This window comes from Macrotis lagotis, chromosome 3 (assembly GCF_037893015.1).
Source record: "Macrotis lagotis isolate mMagLag1 chromosome 3, bilby.v1.9.chrom.fasta, whole genome shotgun sequence".
In the NCBI taxonomy this organism is placed as follows: Eukaryota; Metazoa; Chordata; class Mammalia; order Peramelemorphia; family Peramelidae; genus Macrotis; species Macrotis lagotis.
The window spans coordinates 294,561,252-294,573,441 of NC_133660.1; the positions used below are offsets into that span (position 1 = coordinate 294,561,252).

General features: G+C 40.1%; 1 protein-coding gene across 5 annotated transcripts in view; it reads left to right on the plus strand.

Moving 5' to 3' along the window:
* The window catches only part of SLC43A3 (solute carrier family 43 member 3), a 58,584-nt gene that overhangs the window by 1,826 nt on the left and 44,568 nt on the right, over nt 1-12,190 (plus strand). For 4 of the 5 annotated variants that reach the window (XR_012477344.1, XR_012477342.1, XM_074231505.1 and 1 more), the window contains exons 2-4: nt 2,279-2,469; nt 4,114-4,243; nt 6,532-6,578. Coding sequence is in view for 3 of the 5 variants with exons in the window: in XM_074231505.1 (XP_074087606.1) it covers nt 2,283-2,469; nt 4,114-4,243; nt 6,532-6,578 (364 nt within the window). In the remaining 2 variants the exon portion in view is untranslated. Of the gene's footprint in view, nt 1-719; nt 1,762-2,278; nt 2,470-4,113; nt 4,244-6,531; nt 6,579-12,190 lie in introns of those variants that run through there. The other variant, XM_074231504.1, reaches the window with a different exon arrangement.

Genomic DNA, 12,190 nt, shown 5'->3' on the forward strand with positions numbered 1-12,190 from the left:
TTTTCGGACCAGAGAGATCTCTCTCCTGCTTCATATTCCCCTCTTATACGGATTTTAACAGTGTAAAAGATTTAGAAAATTTGTTTCCAGTTACAAAGTTCGCTATGCCTATGATTCCCAGCATCATTTGAAATGAAAATGCGAGAGCTAAAAGAGACTGTAAAAATAAGGGGGCGGCCAGGTGGAGCAAGTTGATAGAGCATCAGTCTTGGAGTCAGGAGACTTGAGTTCAAATTCTTTCTCAGACAATAATTACTAGCTGTGTGATCTTGGGTAAGTCATTTAATCCTTGCAAAAAAAACCCCAAACCAAAAAACAAGAGATCTTAAAACAGTATCACAACTGGCACAGTTTAGAGGGAACCTCAACCAGGTTGGGAGGGCTGGGAAGGAATTTTAAGATATGAAATATCCAGATTAAAAAATTATGTAATCTGATCTCTTCATTGTACAGAAGAGGAAACTGAAGCACAAAGGAGTTATTTTTGTCTATGATTAGGAAAAATCCAGTTTCTTGGGTTTTCCTTCTTCTGGTTAGAGGAAATGTGTGGAATGTGAAGAAAATAAGGGATTTTTCTTGAAAATGAGATTTCTGGAAGAAAGGCTAGGTGATATATCTAGAATGACGAATTATTCAGTGAACCATTACTCTGGTTAATGGACAGTGTAAACCAAAGATTTGTAACCCATAGTTCTTGAATTTATCTTTAAAATATGTTAATAACTATTTCAATATATTTGGTTTCTTTGAGAATCTTAGGTACTTTATTTTATTCATGTAAAAAATATTATGAGCAAGTGTTGGGCTTTGCACCACTATAATATTGGGGTTGACACTGGTCTGAGAAGGAATTCATAAGACACTAGAACTATCCCTGGCAAATTGGCATTTTATTCGACACTGTGCTGGCACAGTGGGCTGAGAATTGAGAGATCTTCTAGCAAAGAGGCATCTGACATACCCTCCTTTATATAGGGAAAGAGGAGACAGGAAGAGAGAAGAAAATGATCTCAGATTAACAGTTGTGGGCCTGGAGGTCAGAAGTTGGCACCACCAAAAGGATAGACCCATATAATACTTATAAAACATGTTTGAAAAAGGGTTTTTGCATATCAAAGAATACTCCAGATGCTGGATACACTTGACTGATCTTTGTTTAAGGTTAAAAGATAACCCTATTCAGTGTATACTGATAACAAACCAAAGGGGACCCAAGACCCTGGGCAAGAGGTAGGAGATAGGGGTTATAGGATCAGCCATAGTTAGCATTCTTAGTTTTAGGGGCATCTAGGTGGCACAGTGGATAGAGCACCAGCCTTGGAGTCAGGAGGACCTAAGTCCAAATGCAGCATCAGACAATTACTTAGTTGTGTGACCTTGGGCAAGTCACTTAAACCTCTTTGCCTTAAATAAATAGAAAAAAAATTTAAAAAGAATTCTTGGTTTTTGCAAGGACCCCGGATGGACAATCAGAGCAGGTCTGTTAGGGAATGTTAGGGAGGGAGCTCATTAATTCATTCCCATGGAATATGGAATAATATGAAACCCATCAAAAAGTTCCATAGGCTTTATCTTATAGCCAAAAGAGTCTTAACAAAAAAATAAAGACCCTTTGGTGTGGGAGGAGTGAAATGAGAAACTGAGATAAGCAACTAGGTCAAGCTGGATGGTGAAAGGAAATGAGAGATAAGGAAGCTGAGAGAATCGTGCAACCCAGACTTCTCTGCAGCTGTTTCTAGTAAACAGCTGGTTCTAATAGCCGTGAGTAGGAACTCTTTCCGATGAAAATTAACTGTTGGTTCCCTTTATTTATTCATTGCTCCCTTGGCTTGTGCTTACTCTCCTTCCAGTCATGTTAAGTTAGATCAATGAGTCTTTTTTTTAAAGTTTTTGCGAGACAATGGGATTAAGTGACTTGCCCAAGGTCACACAGCATGGTGACAATTATTAAGTGTCTGAGGTCGGATTTGAACTCAGATCCTCCCGCCTCCAGGGCCCTTGCTCTATCCACTGCATCACCTAGCTGCCCAGGTCTGAGTCTTGACTTTCAGAAAGATGTTCCCATCCTCCTGGCAGGCCGGTGCTGCCTCGTAGCTGGGTTCAGGTGAGCCCAGGAAGTCCAAATAAGAAGGTCCTGCTTTGCAAAAGGAGAAGAAAGAGTTAACTCCTCCTTTGGGAATTTGGAAATTTCAGAAATCAGTTAGGAAAGAGAAAGCCCCCGTTGATGGAAGACTTTAGGTACTGGACTGTGACTAACTCAAAGCTGTCCGGGTTTTAGCTCCATGGCTGCCTCTCAGTTCGGTATTCGAATTGCCACGCTCCTGACTGGGCTCCTGGAATGTATTGCCTTCTCTGGGCTCATCTTTGGTTGGACCTCTTTAGTGTTCGTTCTCAAAAGTGATGGCTACTTTGAGGATTTATGTGAGCAGCCTCTGGTCAATCAGACCAGCAATGCCACAGGACATGCAGGTAGGAGTGGTCTCTGGAATGGGGGTGGGGGGTGTCATATGAATTGGTAGTGTTTTTATGGGGGAGGACCTTGGGGCCGGGCTTGGAACCTTCCATCTGTAGGAATGTGACCAATGGGTTCTCCAATTTGATAGGTCCAGATAAAGAATTCCCTTGAGGTTAGGCGATGTTTTGTTTTTGTATTTACAGGGCCTGGCACAAATACAAATAATATGTTTAGTAAATATTTGTTAAGAAATTGGTTCCAGTACCAACTTGGATGGAGAACTTTCCTTAAAAATATGACATGGACTCGATTTGGCTTGGTAGCTTTGTGATCTTTGGGGAGAGCTTTGACTTCTCATGCTTGGGGGAAATAACAGCCCCTCTTCCCCTTTATTCTCATGGGAAGTTGTTATGAAGACAGCTCAGGAAATGTGAAGGACAGATGAGGCAGGAACTAATATTGCTCAAACTCTCTTATTTCCTGAACTGGATGACACTAAATGCAAGGACAAATTGTCTTGAATTTCAACATTTTATTTTTTTCCAATTATACATAAAAACAATTTTTAATCTCTTTTTTACAGTGTTGATTCCAAATTTTCTTCCACTTTTCCTCTTCTCCTTCATTAAAAAGACAAACAGATCAAGGTTATATAAAAGCAAAACAGATTTCTATTTTAGTTATATTGTGAGAGAAGACACAGACAAAAAAAAATTCAAGAAAAATAAAGTTTTAAAAAAATTTGCTTCAATCTGTATTCAGATACCAGTCCTTTCTCTTGAGTGGATAACATTTTTCATCATAGGTTCTATTGCCTTAGATTTTATTTTTTAATATTTTTTTATTTTGCTAATTACATGTAAAAATTTTAAAACATTTTTAAAAAAAATTAAAAAAAAAACAATTTTGAGTTCCTTACCCTCAAGGACAAACTTTTCTAACAACTATACTAAAGTGAGGCTGCTTCAGAAGGTAGAAGTCTTTAGTAAAAGAGATAGTTCAGTGGGAAGAGCACTAAATGACTTTGGAGGAGCCAGATTGGAACCCTAGCTTAAATTATTGTCTGTGTGACCTGGGACAAGCCACTTAAATTTGGGGGGGGCCTCAATTTGTCCGTCTGTAAAATGAGGATAAATGCACCTACCTGTTGGGATGGTCGGGGAGGTTGAATTGAGGTGATGTGCACAGTGCTTTGTGGATCATAAAGCAATCCAGCGTGACTTCCCAGAACTTTGCCAAACTTGAGGTGTTATATAAATGATGCTAAAATTCCACTGGAAGTCTACATGGAGGAAGATGATGGTGGAGAAGGGATTCCTGTTTTTGTGTGAATCATATTGGATAACCCATCAAGTCCTTCCTAATTATTGGAGGTGGAGAAGAGAGAGATGTAGGAATAGTTTAACAGGGATCTGAAAAATTCTAACTATTTAGGATAGCCATGCACAAGGATTGACGGGACAGAGGTATCTGGTAGCCTCCTGGCTTAACCCTAATCTCTAAGGGCAAAGCGCTTTCTTTCCCTTACTTGCTGAAGAATCATAATACTTTTGGTGCCTTCTGCATTTTGATAGTCTGGATAAGCTGCCCAGTGACAGCTCTGGATACAGTTTTGGTAGCATCTACTTTAAGTAAGATTTCTATTCTTTCTTTTCTAGAATGCAGTGCTCAGGATTCACAATTGTCCCTCATCTTTACCCTGGCTTCTTTCTCAAACAACTTCATGACATTCCCTATGGGCTACATCTTTGACCGCCTTGGAACCACCGTGGCACGTCTCATTGCTATGTGAGTTTCTGGGGCCCAGGCTCCTAAATCTGGACTTGACAGAGAGCTGCTACCACCACCACCATATATGGTAGGAGATCTAGGCAGGAGAAGTCTGTGGAACATAGCACTCTTTCTCCATTACCGAATTGTAACCCTCAAAGCCTCATGCAAATTGAGAGTTAGAAAAGACATTTACCTGAAATTGCTTAGCCTTGAACTGGGTTTCAGACACTAAATTCAGTGTTTTTCCTTCTGTAATGACAAAATCTATTCCTAACTTTTCATACAATAGAGAATACATGGTATCTTTGTCTTAAAAAACAAAACAAAATAAACATCAAAACCGGAGACAAACTAAACTCCCAAACAAAACATAGTTACTTCCCAAGGACATAGTCCCCACCCCCAAATGAGACTTCCCCTTGTGACAAATACAGTTACACAAACCAAAACATCCAATGCTGATTTCTGAAAGTGTATGACCCAAACCTATAATTTAGCAATGATCCTCTGCTATCCCAGCTGATCACTCCATTGGACAAAGTTCTGGAGTCTTCCTTTTTTATTGTAATCATGTTATAAATTGTCTTTCAGATTTTCTTTACTATGTCCTCCATCTGTCCATACAACTCCTGAGTTTTCTCCAAAGTTTCTCCAAATTCTTCCCATTTGTCATTACTTATATAACAACATAATACATCCTTGCCTAATCTTTGAGGCATCTTCACCTACCATCAAGACAACCAGAATAACAGGGTCTGCCTTCTTCCTTAGGGTGAATCTGAGCTTCCAGAAAGGGAAGAAGTATACTTTATAGATAAGAACCCATATTTCTATGGTGATTTAAAGCTGATAATGTCCTTTCCTTAAGAAGTGATGAGGAAGTGGCTAGGTGGCACAGTGGATAGAGCACTGGCCTTGGAGTCAGGAGTCCCTGAGTTCAAATCCAGTCTCAGACACTTAATAATTACCTAGCTGTGTGGCCTTGGGTAAGGCACTTAACCCCATTTGCCTTGCAAAAACCTAAAAAAAAAATAGTGATGAGGCAGACAGTAGAACTGAAATTGCCTAGATACTCATATATCTCAGAGCAATGCTTGCAGCCTAGATTTCTTAGGGTAAAAGATCAGGGCTCTTTTTGTTGAACCCCACTACCTAGAAACACCTTGACTGATCCTCGAACTGCTTATTAGTTATTCACCTTTGTTTTGTTTTTAATGTGAAAGGAACCTGCTTTCTATCCATTCCTGATATGCTTATTTCCATGACTATAAACTGGTGGGGGTCCTCTGGAAACAACCCGACTTGATTCTCCCACCTCCTTGTTAGTTTTTTGCTTTTGTTTTTTTGTTTTTGTTTTTGCAAGGCAATGGGGTTAAGTGACTTGCCCAAGGCCACACAGCTAGGTAATTATTAAGTGTCTGAGGTCGAATTTGAACTCAGGGACTCCTGACTCCAGAGCCGGTGCTCTATCCACTGTGCCACCTAGCTGCCCCTATTGTTTTATTTTTAGTGGGAAAGGAACCCCCTTTCTGTCCACTCATGGCATATTTTGTTGCCAAAATGATAAGCTACTGGGGACTCTCTGGAAACATCTGGACTGATCCTCCAACTATTAGTGTTTTTGCTTTTTTTATATAAAAGGAACCCCCTTTCTATCTACTCATAAAATGTTCTATTCCCTATAAGCTATTGGGGGTCCTCAGGAAACAGCCTGAATTGATCCCCCAACTGCTTGTTAATCTTTTGCTTTTGTTTTGCTTTTTAATGTGAAAGGAGCCTCTTTTTTGTCCATTCGTGATATGTTCTATTTCCAAAATTATAAACTATTGGAGGCCCTCCAGAAACACCCCAACTGATTCTCCAACTATTTGTTAGTATTTTGCTTTCTTTTGGTTTTTAATGTGGAAAGAACCCCCTTTCTGTCCATTCATGATATGCTCTATTCCCAAGTATCAGCTATTGGGGGCCCTCTGGAGAGACAGGCCAGGCCTCTTCAGATTCTTTCCCATTCTCTTTAATCACTCATTCTGAATTGCCCTTATTTCCACTTGATTACCCAAAGTCCTTTCTTCGAGCTGACTCTTAACCTTTTGATCTTTCTCCTTCCTTCCCCTTAAACTGGCTGCTTTTGCAGTACCTCCAGTCATGGCACTGTAGAGAAAGTTATCTCTCCTGCCTGTTTCCACTGAACAACAAAAAGAAAAAAAAACCACCCCAAAATAACAAAGTGGGCCCCCTCCATTGTTTTACCTTGGGGTCTGAGTGTTCCCTCTTGACAAGTCCTTTCTTATTCTGCTTTTCAGAGTTCTCTATGCAGGGGCCACATTTCTTGTAGCTGTCTCCTCAGCAGGTGAGTGCCAACTGAATAGAAGGGAGCAGACTGCCTGGCATAGGATTTTCCCATGCTAGAATATTAGACCAAAAAGCACAATGGTATTGTTGGGGGGGAGGGGAACTGGAGCCAGGTATTTCTGACTCCCTCATGTTCTGCCTTTAGTATCTATTGGTGTTGTGTCCTGAGAAGTCACTTAACTTCAATAGGCCAGGTAATTAAAACTAAGTGATCTGTAGCCTTAGCTGGTACCAAACAGAGCTGGTAACCCTGTTCTCCAAGCTGGATGCTGATCTATTTTTTCCCTTCCCTTGTCAATAATGGTGGGTCCTTCCCAAGGGGCAGGCAGCCCAATATATCTTAGTGATATGTATCTTCCCTATAGCTTCCCCAATTACTGTTAATTCTTTGAAAGTAGGAATTGTCTTTTTCTAATCTAGTAACCATTTAAAAAAACATTTTTTTTCATTCATTGGTAAAGGAAATTGCTTCAGTAAGAATTCTTTGTACTGATCTCTATACAGATATGGATAACAACAGCCAAAAGAAATATGTTGATGTAGTAATAGAATAATGCACTTAGGATCAGCAAGACCTGAATTCTGAGCCTATATTGCATTCATGTGTTAAGCCAAACAAAATAGCTAAATGGCCAAAAAAAAAAAAATGTCGATGTAACAGTGGAATAATACACTTAAGATCATCATGAGTTGAATTCTGATCCTACATTGCATTCGTATGTTAAGCCTTCAGGCCTGATGAGATGATGCCTAATTTCCAGGAAGAGAGTCTATTTTTTTTTTTAGGTTTTTCCAAGACAAATGGGGTTAAGTGGCTTGCCCAAGGCCACACAGCTAGGTCATTATTAAGTGTCTGAGACCAGATTTGAACCCAGGTACCCCTGACTCCAAGGCCGGTGCTTTATCCACTATGCCACCTAGCCACCCCTATTCTTTTCTATTCTTCCTTCTAATATCATATCTAGAATATTGAATTCATGCTAAATCTCTATCCATAGTCAATTTTGACCAAGATCAGACATAGGGCTGAAAGGGACTTGAGAGGCCAATTAGCCCAAGCCCTTTATTTTACAGATGAGAAAACTGAGGCCCTGGGTCTTTTTAATTGATGTGTTAGATAGCATTTGGAAGAGTTCAAGTAAGATTAATGGAAAGGTCCTGGGTCCTTATCTTATAGAGACTGGCTGAAGGAGCTATGTTTGGATAGGTGGGGAGGGGAAAAACTGTACCAACTGGATGTGTTCTGCCAGCTCCCAAAGGTCATGGGGTAAAGATTGCCAAACAGTAGATTTAGGTTGGATATTGATCAAAAGACTTCCTAACATGGTGCGCTAATCTCCAATATAATGGGCTGTCACTATGGTCACTGGGTTTCCCTTAACTTCTGCACTGCAGTTTTTCAAGCAAGGGCTAAAATATTACATGCTGGCCATCATATAGAAAGGCTTTTTTTTTTTTAAATGTCAAATGAGATAATGATAATACTGTCTTTTGAGACCTGGCAGAACAAGTGTAGTTGATATAACCTGACTGAGGACAGAGGCAGGAGGAGCATGATGTTATTTCTTGGATGAGAGAACTGAGGCTCAAGAGGTTAGCCAAATAACTGGTGTTTTATATACATATATATGTATAGATGTAATATATATATATTATATATAAGCACACACACACACATATATACAGCCAAATTGCTAGTGATATATATCACATTCCACATATAAAGGGGGAAAAGCCCTTTATTCAAAGAAAAGCATCAATCATAGCAAACTTTTATCTGAGAGGTTTTGGAGAATCTATGGTCAATACTGAGATGACTTTCTCCCTATTTATGGTATCCAGACATCTCATAAGAGCAAAAAGGGTCAGTAGAGATCACTAAATATTTATAGAGAAAGAAACTGAGACCCAGAGAAAGTTAATAGTGGAATGGTAGAGACAAGGTTTGAACCCAGATTTTCAGTTGCCAGTTCCTGTATTTTGTCTGCCAAAGTATAATACCTCCCTGAGTTCAATTCCGGCCTCAGACACTTAATAATGACCTAGCTGTGTGGCCTTGGGCAAGCCACTTAACCCCATTTGCCTTGCAAAACTTAAAAAAAACCCCCACAAAAACCCCAAAATACAATATCTCAGAGCTCAATATCTTCAAAAGGTATGATTCCATTAACCTGACTATTCTGCAAATGGGCAACTCAGGGGTGGCTGGGTGGTGCAGTGGATAGAGCACCAGCCCTGGAGTCAGGAGTACCTGGGTTTAAATCCAGCTTCAGACACTTAATAATGACCTAGCTGTGTGGCCTTGGGCAAGCCACTTAACCCCATTGCCTAGCAAAAAAAAAAAAGTAATACCTTTAGTGATTAGGAGAGAGAATAGTTTAAAATATGTGTCTAGAGCATGTTGAAGTTTGTAAACATTTTCTGTATATTAACTCATTTCAGTTTCATGACTGCTGGTAAGGAGTTAGTTTCATTTTGCTTTGCTGATGAGGGAACAGAAACTCAGAAAATGGAGGGGTATGCCGGGTGACCAAAACCCAAACTCGTTGAAACCCAGGTCTTTGAAGTAGGAAGCAGATGTTCTCTTCATTTCCTTGTAGCTGTCTCTACCCACACATACACATGCCAACTTACATACATGCACACATGTATATACATGTTCATACCCTCACATGCACACATATTCACACTTTCTTTTTTTAAATTTTAAAAATTTTATTTTTTGAGTTTTACAATTTTTCCCCTAATCTTCCTTCCCTCCCCCTGCCCCCCTGCCCCCCTGCCCCCACCACAGACAGCAGTCTGTTAGTCTTCATAATGTAATACATTGATCTAAGTTGAATGTGATGAGAGAGAAATCATATCCTTAAGGAAGAAAAATAAAGTGTAAGAGATAGCAGAATTACACAGTAAGATAATGAGCCCCCCCCCATTAAAGGTAAGAATCTTTGATTTTTTTTTTTAGATTTTTTTCAAGGCAATGGGTTTTAAGTGGCTTGCCCAAGGCCACACAGCTAGGCAATTATTAAGTGTCTGAGGTTGGATTTGAACCCAGGTACTCCTGACTCCAAAGCCACTGCTCTATTCACTGTGCCACTTAACTGCCCCTTTGATCTTTTTTTCCAACTCCATGATTCTTTCTCCAGAAACAAATGGTATTCTTCAGCACAGATACCCCAAATTGTCTCTGATTGTTGCACTGATGGAATGAGCAAGTCCATTAAGGTTGATCATCACCCCCATGTTGCTGTTAGGGTGTACAGTGTTTTCTGGTTCTACTCATCTCTCTCAGCATCAGTTCATGCAAATCCCTCTAGGCTTCCCTTAATTCCATCCCTCTTGGTTTCTTTTTTTGTTTGTTTGTTTGTTTTGCTTTGTCTTTTTTTAGGATTTTGCAAGGCAAATGGGGTTAAGTGGCTTGCCCAAGGCCACACAACTAGGTAATTATTAAGTGTCTGAGGCTGGATTTGAACTCAGGTCCTCCTGACTCCAGAATCAGTGTTCTATCCACTGGGCCACCTAGCTGCCCCCCCTCTTGGTTTCTAATAGAACAATAGTGTTCCATGATATACATATACCACAGTTTGTTAAGCCATTCTCCAGTTGAAGGACATTCACTTACTTTCCAATTCTTTGACACCACAAACAGGGCTACTATGAACATTTTTGTACAAATATGTGGACTTTCTAGAAAAAACATCTTAGACTTTGAGTCTGGGGGGCCTGGGATTAGATTTTACCCAGAATGTAGTTGGCAGTGAAATTGCTTTTTCTTTGGTTCCCAATCTTATCAGTAAGATAGATGATACTTTTGCTACCAGTCTTGCAAGGCTGTTGTGAAAATCAGGTATACATATAGGGGTATTCTGTCAATTCATTGCTTCAGTGAACTTGGAGGCAGAAGGAATTTTGGAGATAGTACAATCCTATGTTGACAGAAGGGGAAACTGAGGAAAGGTTAAGAGACTTCCAAATGCCACAGAACCAGTTTATAACAGAGGCAGAATTTAATCCCAGGTCTTGGAATTTGGTTTGAATCCAGTATTTTTACCTATGACATGGATGCCCTTAAACAACCCGCAATCTGGTTGGCAAGGACAGTTTAGCTATTGATTAACCTTGTAGTATTGACCAGGCAGGTTACTTTCCTTTTTCGTCTTGTATAGTCTAAGGATAAAAGGCAGCTAGTTGGCATGGTGGTTAGAATGCAGGGCCTGGGGTCCTAAGTTCAAATGTGACCTTGGAGACATTATTTCTGTGACCCTGGGCAAATTACTCAACCCAGTTTACCTCAGTTTCCTCATCTGTAAAATGAACCGGAGAAGGAAATGGTAAACTATTCTAGTATCTTTGCCAAGAAAACTTCAACTGGGGTCATGAAGTATCCAATGTGACTAAAAAGTGACTGAAATAGATACGTTCTAAAATTCCTTCTGTCTCTAAATTTATACAACCATGAGATGTCTTAGTGTATAGAACAAGCAGGTTCAAGGGTCTCCACTGATATATTAACTATTGCTTGATCTTGGATGAGTCCCTTAAGCTTGGTGGAACTCTTTATAAGGTACCGTGGGGCATTGGTAGTTTCCTCATCCAGAGAAATCACAAATCTACACCCTATCGACTATGATTCCGTCATAGCACTAGTTAGTAAATAAATAAACATTTAGATCACCTACTGTATACCAGATACTATGCTATCTCTAGGGATGCCAATACAAAAGTAAGAGCTTCTGTCCTCAGGAACTCACCATCCAGTCTAGAAACTTCCTCCTAATACAAAGGACCAAAATACAATTTTGAAAATTTAGTATATTCCTTTCTCCATGGGATCTCACCAGTCCTCCCTCCCCTGCCCCACTCCCCCCAAAACACACAGGCTTTGAAGACTCAGAATTCATTTAGAAGATCATGGGAAGGGGCGACTAGGTGGCACAGTGGATAAAGCACCGGCCCTGGAGTCAGGAGTACCCGAGTTCAAATCCGGCCTCAGACACTTAATAATTACCTAGCTGTGTGGCCTTGGGCAAGCCACTTAACCCCATTTGCCTTGCAAAAACCTAAAAAAAAAGAAGTTCATGGGAAGGTGGGTAAGTTAGGACTCCTTCTGTCTTTTATTTTTATTTTTTATTTTAATTTTAATTTTAATTTTTTTTTTGTTTTTGCAAGGCAATGGGGTTAAGTGGCTTGCCCAAGGCCACACAGCTAGGTAATTATTGTGTCTGAGTCCAGATTTGAACTCGGGTACTCCTGACTCCAGGGCCGGTGCTCTGTCCACTGCGCTACGTAGTCACCCCTCTGTCTTTTATTTTTGTCAGAGCTCTCCCCAGCTTTCTCTACTTGTCCCCTGGGACAGTTAGGTTAGATTATTCAGGTTATCTGAGGTTGCTTCCTGGACCTTCTAGAAGATTTGTTCTCCCTATTATTCTGTGAATCTGTTAGAGAGAAGGATGCAAAGACTAATTGTGCAATTATGGGACAAGAACTAAGAGTTCTATAAGAATTCAAGGAAAGGTAAGAGCATGGTGAGTTTTCTGGAGGCACAATGGCATTAGGTGGACTTTGAAGGCTGGAGAAGTTATAGATATAAGGTCTGTTTGAATCCGGGCC